This window comes from Microtus ochrogaster, linkage group LG5, assembly GCF_000317375.1.
Source record: "Microtus ochrogaster isolate Prairie Vole_2 linkage group LG5, MicOch1.0, whole genome shotgun sequence".
NCBI classification, from domain to species: Eukaryota; Metazoa; Chordata; class Mammalia; order Rodentia; family Cricetidae; genus Microtus; species Microtus ochrogaster.
This window is the reverse complement of record NC_022031.1, coordinates 14,771,964-14,789,260: the sequence shown is the minus strand read 5'-3', so window position 1 is coordinate 14,789,260 and position 17,297 is coordinate 14,771,964. Positions and strand designations below refer to the sequence as shown.

Below are 17,297 nucleotides of genomic sequence, written 5' to 3'. Positions count from 1 at the left end.
TGTGTGTGTGTGTAAGTTTGCATCACTTCATCCTGGTACTGTATCCGCGGCCAGGTGCTCCAGACTCTGACGGACTCCAGCATCCCTTGGTCATTTTCCCCAACACATATCTATGAGACCCTATTGATGTATATGGCACTAGAGGACACTGAAGACTGAGGAGCAGAGGAGACTAAATCTTCTCCAGTAACTTCCCAGACTTTCCAAACATAATGATGAAAACGAAACTCCTCTTGGTGTGGTCAGGACCCAAACAAGCTAACAAATGCTAACGTGGTCAACTATGTCTTTGTCTAGCAAGTGCCTTACTTTTTACTAAATGGAAATTAGCTGAACTAGTTCACATGGTGACTGCTTAAAACAGGACTAAGAAAAGGTTGGTGGGGCATTGGCTGTGTAAGCAGGAAGGACTTTCAGTCTTTCTAATAAAAACAGTGTGCCCAGGAGATCTCACTCACTGCCCTACAACACTGCATGGATCACGGCAAAGAAACAATCTCATGATCTCAACAGGGTCATACTCCAGAGCTCCCCAACTATGTCACAGGGAACCTGAAAGAGTAAGTTCCCATTTACCCTCTGGTTTCAAACTCAGAGAACAAAAGGGGTACCCCTAAACTCTAGGCCAACGGTGTAGTCTCTGGAGCCTGCATAGAACAGGCAAATTGCATTTTAACCTTTAAATGAGGGCAATCCACCTCCAATCTGTTCTCATGCCAACAGCCAAATTGGGCTCAGTAAAGAATAGAGTAAAATATAAAAGCCTTCTCCCACAGTATTAAAGCCTATTTATAATTCACGGGGAAGAGAATTCTCAGAATAGACCATTCTTCAGCTGACAGAAATATCTTTACTCTGAAAGTTAAAGAGCAGGGGTGTTAGGGGGTGAATTGTCGGATAGTCTTATGAAAAATAGGCATCACCCATCTTCACAGACACCCGATAGAGGGCCAGCCTCCACAGTCTCTGGTCTCAGCACAAACTCTAGTCACCTTGACCTTCAAATCCATTACAGAGGCCCTGCCAGAGGAACAAACGGGAAACCCAGAGTCCAGCCTTATCAAGTTTCCCTGAGCTGGCTTGGAATGTAAAGTAGGAGCCAGCTGATGAGGACCAGAACTCTACACCCAGATTCTCCCAGCACCCCAACAGCAGTGATCGCCCTGCACAGTTGGCCTCTCATGAGGGGTCTTTCAGAGGCGCTTGGAGGGCGATTTGGAGCCTCACGTTCAAGGGAAACTGAAGTCAGCATGGGTACATGTGAGTCCCATCCTAGCCTTACCTTGTGATGGTGGATTAACAGTACGAGAGAGACTTGTGGAGTATACTCACCCCGGTGCTAAGATTGCCACTGTTAACACAGCCAGCCAGGCATGGGTTGAAGTACGTGATTCCATCTGATCCACAGACTGGCTCATATTCGTGTATTTTACAACCACAATTAACATTGCAGCTTCCTGTCAGGTTCCTATGGGGCATGGTCAGAGAAGGTCTGAGAGAGAGAGAGAGAGAGAGAGAGAGAGAGAGAGAGAGAGAGAGAGAGAGAGAGAATGAAAAAATCAATCAAGACTGAGAATGAAACAAAAATAACATTCTTGATAGCAAGTAAATTTAATTTAGAGACATCATCACTCCCAACAATCAAACTTATGATACCATGAAGTAGTCACCTTCCAGAGCTATTTTCATAAACTTATTACAAAATATAGAGAAAACATTTCTGTTCTCATTAGAATAGATGGAATTGGTTTAAAATCAAATTATCTCTCCTGCCTCAATACCACTGTCCACCTTGATTCGAGAGACTGACCTCAGGTCTGAGTCTAGTGACTTGGACTCTTATAAAACTCCTCGCTATGAAACACTAGGCTCTTGAGTCTTAACAAGTATGGATCACGATTCATTTCATTTGACTTTATTTTGGGACCTGCTAGGGATTAAGCCCAGCAATTCATGCATAATATCTGAACTCTAGCACTAAGCCAATTCCCACCTTAGTTTACTTTTATTTGTATATAATACTTATACAAATCTATGGTGTGTGTGCTATTTCAATACACATATATATTATATAATGAACCAATCAGATTAATTATCATACTTTTGTCTCAAAATTGATTGAGTTTTTGAACTATAAAATAGAGAAAATATGTTTTATTACTAGATCTTTAAAATAATTGTGAGCACATGGACATGAAATCCATCCACCAGCCCCAGGTGCCAGTGTAGGTTCCGTCCATCAAAGACTTGACTTGTTCTAGAATAATTTACCAAAGGAATAGAATAACTCTAGGAAACAAAGAGAAAGATATTCGCAAAGGTGACTGGTTAGGGACCCTGTCACTAGTTTGACAGAAATAACAAAAGGAGAGGGCAGAAATCACTAGAAATACCCAGATGCAATTCACAGTTGAACATGGCGGACATGTTTCCCCATGAAGCCACGGTGCCAAATACAAAGAAATGATGCAATAGGAAAGCTCGAGGAAAATCCATTCAAACCATAGGGAGAAATATGATGTGTAAAGGCATGGAGATGGGGAGAGGGTCTAAAACGACAGTGAAAGGGGGCAGGCAGGTTTGGAGGGCACAGAAGAACGAGATTGGCTCTAAAAAGCTCAAAACCAAGACAGCCTTACTTGATGCTTTGTTACCACTCTTAAGCAGTACTGGTAAAATGCTGTTCCTAGAGCTAAATAGGTCAGCAGGAGCAGATGTTTCATGCATCTGTCCCTTTATCCATTGCTCATCCATTGTTTATCCATTGTTCATCTGTGACGTGTCAGGACTTTCTTCGGGGACCATGTTAGCACAGCTTATCCAGTAGCCCAGCTCAGCCCAGCCGCAGGCACTGCTCTACAAACTTAGCATATACGCTCTTTATTCTACGGCTTCTCACACTTTGATAGCTTTGATGGGTGAAGAACCAAATTCAAAGCTACAGTTGTATCAGGAAAACTCCCTGACAAAGCAAAAGTCAAATAAATTCAGTCCTCCCTTCTTGCCACGCCACAGAAGAAATTAGCTCAAGACATAATCATTATACTTACAAACTCTTAGTCTCAAGACATTTTAATATTTGAATACACCCCCAAAGTCATTCTAAATGAGTGGTTCTCAACAAAGACAATCTTGTTTTCCCACCCAGGGGACATTTGTCAATGTTGGAAGGTAGTTTGGGTTGCTCTAACTAAGGGGTGCTGTGGACATCTGTACATGTTATACAAGGATATCTCCAAATGCCGTACAATGTTTGAGACAGCTTCCACCTTCCACAAAAAGGAACAGCCTGGCCCAAATGTCAGTGGTGCTGCAGATGATACTTCAAACTGATCAGCACACTCTGCATGTGATGAAGAGGGGCTGCAGAAGCCCAGCGCCCGCCGTGTGAGCTACAGACATGCGAAAGTATGAAGGACAGTACAGTCAGCTCACCAAGACTTCAGGAACTAAACTGCAAGCCATGACAAGAAAGAAGAGCCTTTCCAAACAGTGTGCTTAGTCACTAAAACTGACAGGCTTCAGTATCAGACCAACAGCTGCTAGTACTGCTATTTAGAAGATCTTGGCATTTTCCCTCTGACAGCCTGCTCTGCCTTCATGGATAACAGCCACACATTACAAATGCCTGTCAAAAGCCCGGCAGTGGAGGAACACACCTTTAACCCCAGAACTTGAGAGCTGAGGCAGGTGGATCTCTGTGAGATCGAGAGCAGCCTGGTCTACAGAGCGAGTTTCAGGACAGTCAGGACTGTTTCACAGAGAAACTTTGCCTTGAAAATGAAAATTAAAAAAAAAAGTTAAACAAATGCCTGTCACTTAAGAGAATGTCCACTCAAGAGGAGTGACCTTACGCCAGCATCAACATATGTTTTAAACACATAGACAAGACCTTTCCTCTCAGGCCTGTCTTGCTGGTAATGTCTGTTTTTCTCCTGGCCTCTATTTCAAAAAAATAATATAATAGTAAAATACTCTAAGGAAAAAAATGAATTTAGGGGTTTAGAGAGGTGGATCAGAAGTTAAGAACACTTGCTGCTCATCCAGAGACCCACGTTTAGTTCCCAGCACCAACATCAGGCAGCTAACGGCCACCTCTCACTCTTACCAAGGAATAAGATGTCTTCTGGCTTCTGTAGGCACCCACGCACAGCGACGTGTACTCACATAGACATGTACACACGAGGTATGAAATAAACCTTTTAAATGCTAGCACCCAGGAGACAGGAGTGGTGAGTTCAGTGCCAATGCGGTCTGCATATCAATTTCCAGGTCAGTCGGGACAACAGTGAAATCATGTCTCCAATAACAACAGCAATAATAGTAGCAGCAACAATAAGAATACTTTTAAAAAGAAAACAGGAAATTAATTAAGACAACCAATAGAATTACCATGAAAGGAAGTAGGTACTCATGACAGGGAGTCATTAAGAGAAAAGGTCACCGTGGATTAGAAGAGAAGGCAGCCAGCATGGCTCGTCCTCTGAACCGGGCTGATTTGCAAAGAATCTTTTTCTTTTTTTTTTTTCCTTATTGAAAATATAATTTTTTTCTCACATAACACATCCTGATTACAGTTTCCCCTCCCTTTATTCCTCCAAGTTTCTCCTTCCTTCCCTCTGGATCCACCCCCCCTTCTATCCTTCATTAGAAAATAAACAGGCATTTCAAAAATGATTATAATATAAAATAGAGCACAATGAAAGCTTAACACATCAGGATAGGACAAAAGAAACAAACAGAAGGAAAAGAGCCCAAGAAAAGGTGCAAGAGACAGAGAACTGCTTGCTCGCACGTTTAGAGGAATCCCATAAAAACACTAAACTGGAAGCCAAAGGTAAGAAGAATCATTTCTAAGAAGAATGTCCTGTTTGATTGTCATTCATTCACCAGAGCACAGACTGCTACCCTCAAACAAGGCGCCACCTACTTCTCTTCTAAAATGACATTAAACAGGTCATAGCTCACACACAGCTCAAAGTAGTGAAAGGGCTAACCTCAGCACTAAGAAATCCCTCATTTGTCAGGAGTGAAACCATGATGGGAACAGAAGATGCATACGGACTAATTAGGGTTCATTGCACTAATTGGCACAAAGAGACTAGATTCCATCTTTTAAAACTGAAAAGATTCCAGGCAAGACAGCCTTCTAAAAGAGATGCTCCTGTTAACTCATGAGGCAGTGTAGGTGAATCTCACTTTGTTGTTCTTGAGATCATGTCTCATGTAGCCTGCATTGGAGAGGTGGCTCAGTGGTTAAGAGCACTGCTTGCTTTTCCAAAGGTCTTAAGTTCAATTCCCAGCTACCACAAGGTGGCTCACCACCATCTGTAATGAGATGTGGTGCCCTCATCAACTAAGACTATGAAACCTAATATGGTCAAATTCTACAGAACTGCCATATATGGGCTGCCCATGCAAGCTTCAACATTGCCAGGGCATAAATTTCATTTTTAATTCTCATGTAGCCTAGGCTGTATGTAGCATGAGGACTGGCTTTCCTTGACCTCACCATGTAGCTAAGGATAACAACTTGAACACCTGATCTTCCTGATTCTACCTCCTTAGAACTTAGATTGTAGGTGAATGGTCTCTGTGCCCAGTGAGACAGTATGAGTTAACTTCAAGTGAGGCACAGGACCTTACTATAAATTATTTTACAATTGGATGCTCCAAACTGCTTGTTTTAGCTAGAAAAATGTAAGAGGTCATCAAGATTATCTAGCAATGTTGCTAACCTTGAATACTAGGAAGCTATAATGATCTGGCCTGAAATCACCAAGACTGTCCTTAGGAAAACAAGCCCTAGAGAGTCAACAAAGTAAACATAAATAAAATAAAAATAGCCACTCTGGCTAACCTTTATCAGTCAATGCCTAAGGAACAATGTTTATATAAAGGGATACATGACAACCCAGCAGATTGTTGTGTAATATGAACAAAAGCAAATCTCTGCCACAGGCCATTACAGGTGGCTATGTAAGAACACAGTTAGGTCAATACAGTACATTCATACCAGCTACCATGTCTTATTAGTCCTACCTCAAGATCTGAAGACCACTAGGCCTTCCTTATCTAATAGACACCCTACAGTGTCTATAATTCAAAGAGGAGATCTTAAACCTTCTTTTGTCTTAGGCTATCCCCATTAAAATATTGACGTGGGAATCCAAGTATATCATACTCAAACCACATGAATTAAAAACTACATGATTAACACAGTAAAAACATTCTCCAAAGCAGAAAACACTAAAAAAGCAGGGGAAACATTTCCTGTCTCTCTGTCTTTCCTGTCTCTCTGCTTCTGTTTCTGTCTGTCTCTGTCTTTCTGTCTCTCTCCTTGTCTCTTAACTGCTTCATCTCTTCAAGTGGTCTTAGTCCTCTAGAAAACTTCAATTAGGATATGTCCTTCAATTTCACTTAATTTTTTTTAGCTTTATAGTAAAATTCAGCTGGGGTTATTAAAGCTATACAATAGCTAGATGAAAATTCTTGTCTGTCATCTCATCATTTAATATCAACATTAACAGAGTTCTACTTTTCTCCATGTATTTGCAGTGAAAGGTCTCCATGGTTTGTTCTTGATGAGAATTGTACTTATTATTGCTTTTTACACAAGAAACTTGAAAGTCTGAGAAGGTAACACAGCTAGTAGGAGCCAGGAATGGATTTCAGTCCAGTTTTATCTCCACTGGGTCCTCCTACCCCTGTATGCTAGCAGGTCGGCTCTCTGTAACTCTCCACGGACATGCTTCTCTGAGCATGAATCTACTTCCTAAAGAAAGATCTAATACAGCTTCCATGGCTCTCAGCTTACAGAAATCCTAAGTACTAAAATGAGAAAGGTCCATATTTAATTGGAGCTCCAAATTCACAAACACTGTGAACCTTAGATGCTGCAGCTGCTACACTGAGATCGAACTATCCCTACTACTTGCTTGTTCTGTCCAACAGTCACTGCCACAAACAGGGACCTGCCCTTTTCCAGACACTTGGTAGCTCAAGAAGACACCACTAGAAAAAGTTTCACCCAGTCACTGAGGTCACAAGATCAGAAGAGGACGTGAAGATGACATAACAGGTTTGACTGCAAGCTCAAAGTGATGACACCTGATAGGCCGAAGGAAATAAGGCCAGAGCTGTTAACTGATGTCTCAAAAGACAGTGGTGGTTGGAAATGTAGCTGGCCTGATGGTTGATTTAAGTCAACTTTTAGAAACTATTTGAAGGTAGAGTGGGGGAAGGTGGTCAATCTCATTGCACAATGCGTTTATTTAAGTCTTAATCATGATTACCATAATAAATGCCAACTCTTTGGACTATAAGGTGATTAAGACTCATCTGTGAAGAACACAAGCCATGAGCCACAGAGGGCAATTGCTTAATTAAACTGCAGGGAAATTGTGGTGTTGGGGATGTAACTGCTTGAATTGGGAATGGATCAGGCTAGCAGCTGCAGCTCCTGGGACCTTTCACAGGGAAAGTGCATCAACACCTTAAATCCGAAGATCCCATTACATTTCCCTTATACTTTCTTACAGTTAGGACACTTTAACACTAGAGTTAACTGCTAGACTTGAGGGCATATGTATGCTCTGTTGGGCCACACTCTCAGCCCATCACTTAAAACTGTGGGTTCCCTCGCCTTTATTTATCTCTTTACTTACTTTATAAAATAAAACATTACAGTGTGTGCTGGGCATGATGGTGCAACCCTCTAATCCTAGCACTGGGGAGGCAGAGGTGAGGGGATCTCTGTGATTTCAAGGTCAGCCTGGTCTCCAAAGCACATTACAGACAAACCAGGGCTGCACAAAGAGATCCCATTACTTTAAAAGAGAAAGATGTGTTGTAGGAGCCCTGTCCTTTCTGAACAGAAATAGATGGTTTGATTGAGGGGGGAGGAGAAGAGGAAGGGGAAACTGCGGTTGGGCTCTAAAATAAATAAATTAATTAAATTTTAAAAGAAAGAGAAAGATGTGTAAATCTAAAGAACAGATAGAAAACTAATGCTACTAAAATAGCCAACCACACATCGTTGAGCAGGTTGTATCCTGAGGAAGAAAACTATCCAAGACAATAAGGCTCTCCCTCTACCTACACTCTGAAAGTGTTATGCCAAAGAGGTCCTGTCACTCAAAACTAACCTGTTCTTGGAGTATCTTCCTAGAAACATATGGAAAGCTAAAGAAATTCTCCATGGAAACTGTGGGGTTCTTTCGTTAATTCAAAATGTCATTAAAGTCACTGTCCAAAATGTTGGAATCCTGGGTTCCAGCTGCAGTGCCCAGTGCCCCTGAACAGGATGCTCATTCTTGACTGATTGCAGTCAGATGAGGGGTACCACACATCGTGAACTGAGAAACTAAGATGTACGTTCACATGGCATTGTCGCTAAATTCAGCAGCCCAGAGTCACGTGCCTGTGCACAGGCGGAGGCCTGGCATCCACCAGCATTCGAGAAGAGTAAATGGAACTGCTTGGAAGGATCTCAAGAAAACGGAACAGAAGCAAGAAAGAAACACACTAAGTGCTTCACCCTGTGTAAGGAAAAGTGAGTCCTAAGTACCCTATAAGGACAAGCAGCATTTGTTTAACAATAGCTGAGTGCTCCAAGTAGGAGGCTGGAAACGGGAGGAGGTGACATCTCACTTTCTCCCTTCTGTGGTATTTTAATTTTTTGACATGCTGAGATTGACATTTTCATCAACTTTCTGCAGGAGGAAGAGAAGGCGCAGCAACACTGGGTAGTGCGTGCGTGCGTGCGTGCGTGCGTGTGTGTGTGTGTGTGTGTTGGTGGGGGTGTCGCACAGCTGGAAAGCAGTGAAGGTTACACTTGCCTTTGAAAAGAATACTGTTATAGATGAGACAGTTCTCAAGGAAAGTGGGTAGAAACTCATTTCCTTCCTGACGTGGAGCTGGTTGCCCACTAATAAAAACAAATTGAAGATGAGGTAAAAGGACTCGAGGAAAAAGATTAAAAGGCAAAAAAGGAACCATCATTAGAAGTGTGGAAAAGTTAGCTGACTGTGACTAAGAAAATGGATTATTCAGCGAAGATGAGGACCTGCTAAGGTTGGAACTCATAAATTTGTTATGGAGCCAATCGGCACAATTACATAACATCCCCTGGCATTGCGAGGGACCTAGGAGCAGTCGGTTTGGGCTGGCAGGACAGTGGTATTCAAAGGACTCCAGAAGACTTGGGAGGACTGTTAGTTCCAAAGCAGGTAGGATACAGAGTCTGGCTTCCAGATCTTCTAAAAGTACATAATAAAGCAAAACTGGACTAGAATTAAAAGTAATAAAGCCTCTAGATGGTACTGAAGAAATAGAAAGAGTGACACCAAGCGTCATGACAATTGCAAGCAGACAGCTGTGACAGACAGGCTGGCTGCTGATTTACAGAAATTTCTGCCAGGCTCTAAGTTCAAAGTCATCAGACGCTCTGGGAGCAAAACTGATCTGTGGAGGGGAAGACACTGGGCCCCCACCCGGGGCGATAAGCCGTGAATGAACTCTCATCTATACGCTTACCGCTAGCTCCAATTCAGATCCCAGAAGGTCATCAGAAAGCTTTTTCTCCGAGGAAAACTGTAAGAAGTTCAAGACACTAAACTTGTATTGTAGATGTTGGCCACCAGACTAACCCTTCCATTTTTGTATTGAGGATGGTGGAGGAAACAGACACACCGCAAGAGAGGCTAGCCTGGGTGCAGTCAGTCTGGAAAGTTCACTGTAAGTAAATGGGGGCGGGGGAGGAGCCTTTAAAGCCAATGAAGTATGGGAGGCCCCGAAGTAGAAAAAAAGTTCCAAACATATTGGCCCATAATAACAAAGCTCAGAAAATCTATTGTCAAAGCTATGTTTTAAGTATAAAACAGTAAAAAAAAAAATCAAAACACATGTTCTTAGTGTTATGCATACAGAAATTTTGGAAGGATACATGAAACCAAATGAAATATTGATCGGGTGTGGTTATATACATCTATAATCCAGTACTTGGGAGGCAGAAGCAGAGAGAGGGTCTCTGTGAGCTTGAGGCACAATAGTGGCACAGATGTTGCGGGAGTAATCAACCACTTTTAAGAATTGGATTTTAAGGCCTACTCCATGAGAAGGATCCTATTCCTGGCACTGCTAACATGCTCAAGAACCTGACACTAGATAGGTCATAGACCTAAGGAAAAATTAACTACTATTATTCTGCTAAAGGAAAATAGCAGTATAACTACTTCAAGTAATGCACTGCAATACCCATATATCAGTGCATTGCCCAGCCCTCAGCAGAGAAGTTCCTTTTTGCAATAGATAAGAACACAGAGACTCACAAGTGGACAGTGTGCAGGGAGTGAGAAACTTTGAAGCACTCAGTCCTAAATGGAATGTCTCCATCAAACCCTGCCCTCAAGGTTCAGGGATGAATATGGAAGAGGAGGCAGGAAGAGTTTAAGATCCAGAAGTTGATGAATTACTCTAAATAAATAGCATCCTTCCAACATAACAGGGATCACACACATATGAACTCACAGAAGTTATTACAGCATGCACAATGTAGACATAAATCCCAACATCGAGAAGCTCCATCCCAAACCAAGAAGCTATTTGTAGTTGCTACCTGCTGGGAAAAGAAAAGCCATTTTCTCCAGGGAAGTCTCACTGGGTGTGCCAGCTGCAATCCAGGACAAGCCTATACCCAGGAGTTGGACAGCATAAACTGGATTCCATGGTTTTTATTTTTTGTGAGATTTTTGCTTTGTTCTGGCATTTTTTGTCCTATTGTTTTGTTTTGTTTTGATTTTTAAAGAGAAGCGTGGAGTTGGGTGAGTAGGAGGATGAGGAGGGGCTGGCAGGGGCTGGGGGAGGGGAAACATAGTGGAAATGCATTCTGTGAAAAGCAAATGAAAGAAAAGAAAAGGTATCATCGAGTTTGCTTTAATTTGGAGAGATGGGAAGACGGAGGTGGATGGAGGACTCGAGTGGAAGCAGAACTTGCCATAGAGGGTTGTATTTCACAAATTCGATGAGGTTTTGGTGAGGGTGCAAGTTCATGTATGTGCATGTATGGACAGATGCATGTGCGCACACACTTAGAATGCTGCTCCTCAGGAACTTCCCATCTGGGTTTCTGAAACAGTCTCTCATTAGCCTGGGGCCCACCAATTACTCTAGACTCGCTGGCAGTCACAGGCGTCTGCTCACATCGACCAGCACAGGAATGGTAAGTGTGCACCACCACAGCCGGCAGCCGGCATTTTTACATGGTTCCCAGTGATCGAACTGAGTTCCTCAGGCTTGCAGGGCAGGCATTTGACTGAGCTACCTCTCCAGTCATTAAGAACAGCTCACTTAAGGGGGAAAAAAACATTTTAAAGCATGGGATAAAACCGGACTCTCTGAACATGGCGAACAATGAGGGCTGATGAGAAACCAAGGACAATGGCACAGGGTTTTGATCCTACTTCATGTTCTGGCTTCGTGGGAGCCTAGCCAGTTTGGATGTTCACCTTCCTAGACGTGGACAGAGGGGGGAGGACCTTGGACTTTCCACAGGGCAGGGAACCCTGACTGCTCTTTGGACTGGAGAGGGAGGGGGAGAGGAGTGGGGGGAGGGGAAAAAGGGGGGAAGAAGGGGAGGGAAATGGGAGGCTGGGAGGAGGGGGAAACTTTTTTTCCTTTTCTCAATAAAAAAAAATAAACCATTTTAATTAATACAACAAGCATCCTCTCATTGTCTATAATTACAACGCCCTAGAGGCCACCGTGTGAGGATCAAAAGGGACACAGACAAAGGTGACACCCTGTGGCATCCACCCTCTGGGAGCATGAGCTCCAGTGGAGGGGCAAAGCACATAAAGCAGGTGGGAGGGAGAGACTGGGCCAGCTATGAACAACACAGAGCTGGGCTCTTCAAGGATGCTCCGCAGAGGTACTTACCCTGTCGTGTACGGGATGTTGATGCCTCCTAGGTTAATGCTTTCACATCCCACAATAAACAGGGTTGAGAAGCACAGCAAAGACACCCCGCTGCAGATCATCGCTAATTTAGCAGATTCTCTCGCACCAAGCTTCAATTTTTTTATAATGTAGCCTCCCAGGACGATGCCAACACCAGCACTGGGGACAATGATGACACCTGGGAAGAGGAGAGGAAGAGGGCGTTAATGTGTGCTAGCATCCACTGTTATTTGTTTCTTCTAATTGTTCTGTTTCTGTTTGCTCTTTAGCACAAGGGTAAAGAATGAGACATACTCTAGTCCATAAATATTCAGTGTGCGACTTTACGGCCTACAACTTTCAACACACATTGACAAAGGATTCAAATCCAGAAGATACAAAAAAATTGCTTTTACAACGCAATAATATCAAAACAAATAAATCACGAGAAAATCTGAATTGACCCTTCACCAAAGAGAAAATCCAAACGTCCTAAGCAAATGAAGAAACATAGGCTAAAACCACAGTGAAATTCCACCACATCCCAGTTGGAAGGTGAACATTTTAAAGTCTGGCAATGCCACATAATGGTCAAGATATAAGTGCTGGAAACTCTTGACAGCGGAGGACTAGAAGTAGGACCAACTTTGAAAAGCAGTCCTTCATGACCTGGAAGAACTGAAGGTAAACACACCCTGCAACAAACAGGTCCTTCCAAGATGTATACCCCCAAAGAAACCCATGGTATGCACAAGCCATCCTAACAGACCTCAACTGAAAACATCCCATAATGGACACATTATACATTATTTGTGATAGGAATATTCCTATCACAAAGCACTGCTATAGAGCAACACAAAGGAAGACGTGTAACCAAACACACATAAAGTGAATGACTCTTACAAAGACGACATAAGGAAAAAACAACAACGAAATGTGCACATGCTCACACCTGCATCAAGTTCAAGAACCAGGCGAACGAAACCTGATGTTCTAGGATGCGCACACAGGAGGTATGAATATAGAGGAAAGGTAATTGCCATGAAAGCAAAGGTAGCTGGGCTATGAGAGGCTCAGGACAGAGGTGCTCCTGAACTCCTGAAAACGCTTCGTTCCCTAAAGTGGGCCGTGGTTACTGCCACGGCATGAGTGCTTACGTCTCCCTGAATCCATATGTTAAAATTCTAACCCCCCAAAGGTTTGGCATTCAGAGAGTGGACACCTCATGAACGGGATTAGTGTACTAACTAAAGAGACCAGAGCACACCCTGTTCTCTCCATCATATAAGGGTGTAGTGCAAATGTCCCGTCTATGAGAAACAGACCTTCACCAGATACCAAATCCACCAGCCCCTTGATTTTGGACTTCTTGCTTCTAGAACTGTGAGAAACCCATCCCTCCTGCTCACAAACCACTCCGTGCATGGTAATCATATTTCATCAGCCTGAATAGACCAAGCAAGTCTTACACTTATTCCTTTCCTCTAAAATTGTGACCACTGACCTACTTGGAAGCATATTTCGTTGTAGAAAAATAAAGACATGGGGATGGAGAGATGGCTCAGCTGTTAAGAGCACACACTCTTCTTGCAGAGAACCCAAGTTCAATTCCCAGGAATGGGCAGCCCCACAACCACCTGTAACCCTAGTCCAGAGAGAACTGGCCCTGTGGATCATCAAGGCTATCGGCATTCACATGAGTGAACACACTTCAAAACTAATAATAAAATGAATCTTTATTTTAAACAATGAAAAAATAAAGACACAGTCAGATTATGCCACCCCCACCCTTACAAATTAAATGAGAGACGTACATGCTAATAGAAAATCTCAGTAAAATAATTCTACCAGGTGCTAGGAAAACACAGGGAAGGGGTGAGCTGAGTCTCCCCTGGGAGAGGCCAGGGAGAGCTCTCACGGGGCAGTTTTCAGCAGGTATTCACTAGAAGAGACCGAATGTATCCAATGGACTGGCACAGAGGAAACATCTGAAAAAGGAAATACACGTGAAGGCACGAGGTCATGGCATTGGGTATTCATGACACTTCAAAAATACCAAGAGTGTGCAATGCAAGGTGGTGGGAGGTGATGGGGTGCAGGAAGAGAGGCTAGGAAAAGTGAGACCCTAAGAGACCAGGAAAAGAGGCTCAGCTTATGTATCTGAGCAATGAGAGGCCACTGGGGAGTTCTGAGTTGGGTCGGGTGAGAGTTCTGTGTTGTGAAGGCCATTGCTGAAATGAGATACAAGATAGCGTTGATGGAGTGAGAACTAGAGTCTGAAGTGGTCAGAAGGGTGATTGCAAGGGCCCAGGATTGCACAGGGAAGCACCTCACTGACAGCACAGAAAATTAGATTAAGAGGCTGGGGAGATCAGGAAGGCTAGTGTGTGAAACTCAGTAGAACAGGGACCCGGAGAGGAAGACAAAGTGCAGACAACAGTTTAGCGATCTCTGCTGCGGACAGGAGTGTGAGGGGCCCAGAGAAGAGGCAGGTGGAGGCCTCCCACGGGGCACTGGGAGCTGTAAGCAGAGCCACGCTGAGAGATTTCTGGTATAGTTCAATCTGAGAGGGAGGATGTTCTCAGATGATGCAGTGAGGAAAGGAGAAAGGCCCCTGAAGAGAGCCAGTGTTAATGGGTTATGATGAAGAGGTGTGCCCATAGAAAAAGCTGAAAACCAGACAGAGGCAAGAGGAAAGCCAGGGGAGAACAGTGCCATAAAGGGACTGAAAGTAACCAGCTAATCATCAACACCCAGGTGTCCGCATTTCATGTGAGAGTCATTCCCAGGTACTTCTAAGTAGCTATGTCTGGACTATCTTGGGGCTGGTGGCCCAGTTCCTCCATCACCCCCACACCACCATCTTGGTCTCTCTAATGGTTCTACTTTCTTCGTGAGGGGAAATACAAAAGCAGGTCCTCTAAGGCGAAGTTACTGTCCTGCTACCAGCTGTCTGAACGTAATATCATGGTCTTTTCTGGCACCCTCCTTCCCTTTCCTGAGAGCCCAGACCTCAAAGAGCCAACACCCTGTTCCCCAGTGCCCCAGGGGTAACCTCTGCCTGACATTGCCTCTTGTCTAGCCCTCTAGGGGACTGTTCTGTGGTCTGTAAGCTTCTGATTGAAGCACTCCCTAGGGACCATGATCCCTAGAACTCAGGGTATCATAGTGGGCATGTGTGTCAGGGGTGGGGTGGGGGTGCATCAATCTGTGCCGAAGAACATCTCTGGCATGCTTGCAGGAGAGGGCAAAGGGCAGAATGGGGTGGGGCAGAATGGAAATGCTTCTTGTTCTCAGCCCAGGATCCAAAGACCTAAGTTCTGGTGAAAGAGATCCATGCAACTGCTGGTGTCTGAGAATTCCAAATAAGACAAAACCCTGCCCTGCCACCTGCAAGATGTATGTCCTTGATAAATTTTGCAGCGTTTCCAGAACTCAGAATTTTCTCCTTTTGTCAAGTGTGCATAGTAATAATACCATCATCACAGAACTGTAAGGAGCAAATGCGTTAGGATGTAAGAAGACCGGAGAACGGAGTCTGGCCCACCATATGTGCTCCAGAAACACTGGGCTGTCGTTACCACCACCATTACTTAAGATAATGTTATTAGCTGGAGGGGTGGTGGCGCACGCCTTTACTCCCAGCACTCGGGAGGCAGAGGCAGGCAGATCTCTGTGAATTCAAGGCCAGCCTGGTCTACAAGAGCTAGTGCCAGGACAGGCTCCAAAGCTACAGCGAAACCCTGTCCCTAAAAACAAACAGAAAAATAATGTTATTATATTTGTGTGCCTGTGTGTGTGTGTGTGTGTGTGTGTGTGTGTGTGTGTGTGTGTGCGTGCGTGCATGCCGCAGGGCACATGTGGAGCTCTGAGGACAACTGAGGATGCTGATTCTCCCTGCCCACCACATGGGTCCCAGTGATCAAGCTCAGGTCCCCAGGCTGCATGACAAACACCTTTGCCTGCCAAGCCACTTCACCAGCCCATCATCACTATCATTCTTAAAACTGTGAATATTGCTGTGATACACTTAATATCAATAAATTGGATACATTTGCACAAACATATAAGGATTAATCAGGCAAATTTTAATGAACAAGACTGAATTTAAGCAGCCTATGTGGCCCAATGTAAACTTGTACATGTTCTTTAATAAGCAAACCTTTGATACTTAGCCATGTGTGTCCTTAATTATAACACTCACATACTTAGCTGTACATATATGTAGTATTATAATACATATCGGATACATGTATGTAATACTTTAATACGTGTCTGTAACATATATGTAATATCAAAATACATATCACTAAGGTGCTCAGCATTGACACAGCAGAAAACTCTGCCTTAGGATAAGCGTTCTAGGAATGCCCTACCATCTTTAGGTGGAAATCTTTGGGACACTCATCTTTAAAGGAAACTGATGCATTAATTACTCTGCTTCCTCTCCTCCTCCAATGTCAGGTACCACTCTCCCCAAGCAGATCCTGATGTTTTTACTCAGGGTATGATCTCCCCTGCTCTTATAAAGCTAGAGGTACAACTTCATTAAGAGTCACTTAATCTCCGAATGTTTCAGAAACTAGACGAACTTTTCCTCTTGACGCCGTTGTTAGCTAGAGTTGTAAATATGCCTATGCTGAGAGCCTTCCTAGCATCCACAGAACCCTGAGCTGAAGGAAAGAGGGGAAAAGAAGGCAACAGTTCACCCCTCAGAGAGCTTCACTGCGCTGTCACTGGCGCTAGCCCTGGCCTCATACTGGCCACTGCCTGCTGTGTTTGTTTCTGTCTTTCCTTTTGTGGATTTCAACAGGCTAGAATCAGAGTAGGTCTTATAAAAAGAAAAAACTCATGTTCAGGGCTCAGTTTAATTAGAAGTGCTGGCATCTGTGAGAGTTAATGAGAATGTCCCCTACAGTCCCAGGCATTTGAGCACTTGGTTTCCAATTGGTGGCACTTTTAGGGAGGGTTAGGAGGTGCAGGCTTGCAAGAGGAAGTGTGTCACTGGAGGCAAGCTTTGAGAGTTTAAAGCCTCACACCATGCCCAGTGTGCTCTCTCTCCGTCATACTCATGACTGAGATGTGAATGCTGAGCTCTCTGCTCCCGACACCTAACTCCAGCTTGCTGTCATGCTTCCACTCTGACTTCATGGACCTTATCCTTTGGGAACCATAAGACAGAAGAAACTCTTCTGTAAACTGCTTTGCTCATAGTATTTTAGCACAGAAACAGGAAGTAGCTAATACAGCATACCACTATGCATGGGTCTTAGAGAGGAAGAGAGGATTGTGTCCACACCACACTACCCACTGTGCATGGGTCTTAGGGAGGAAGAGAGGATTGTGTCCACACCACACTA

At 43.8% G+C, this 17,297-nt stretch overlaps 1 protein-coding gene across 2 annotated transcripts in view; it reads right to left on the bottom strand.

Moving 5' to 3' along the window:
• Window positions 1–17,297, bottom strand: part of Slco5a1 (solute carrier organic anion transporter family member 5A1) — a 124,093-nt gene that overhangs the window by 9,219 nt on the left and 97,577 nt on the right. For both annotated transcript variants that reach the window (XM_005361881.3, XM_005361882.3), the window contains 2 exons: window positions 11,938–12,136; window positions 1,333–1,492 (listed from right to left, as the gene is read on the bottom strand). In XM_005361881.3, coding sequence (XP_005361938.1) covers window positions 1,333–1,492; window positions 11,938–12,136 — 359 coding nt within the window. The remainder of the gene's footprint in view (window positions 1–1,332; window positions 1,493–11,937; window positions 12,137–17,297) is intronic.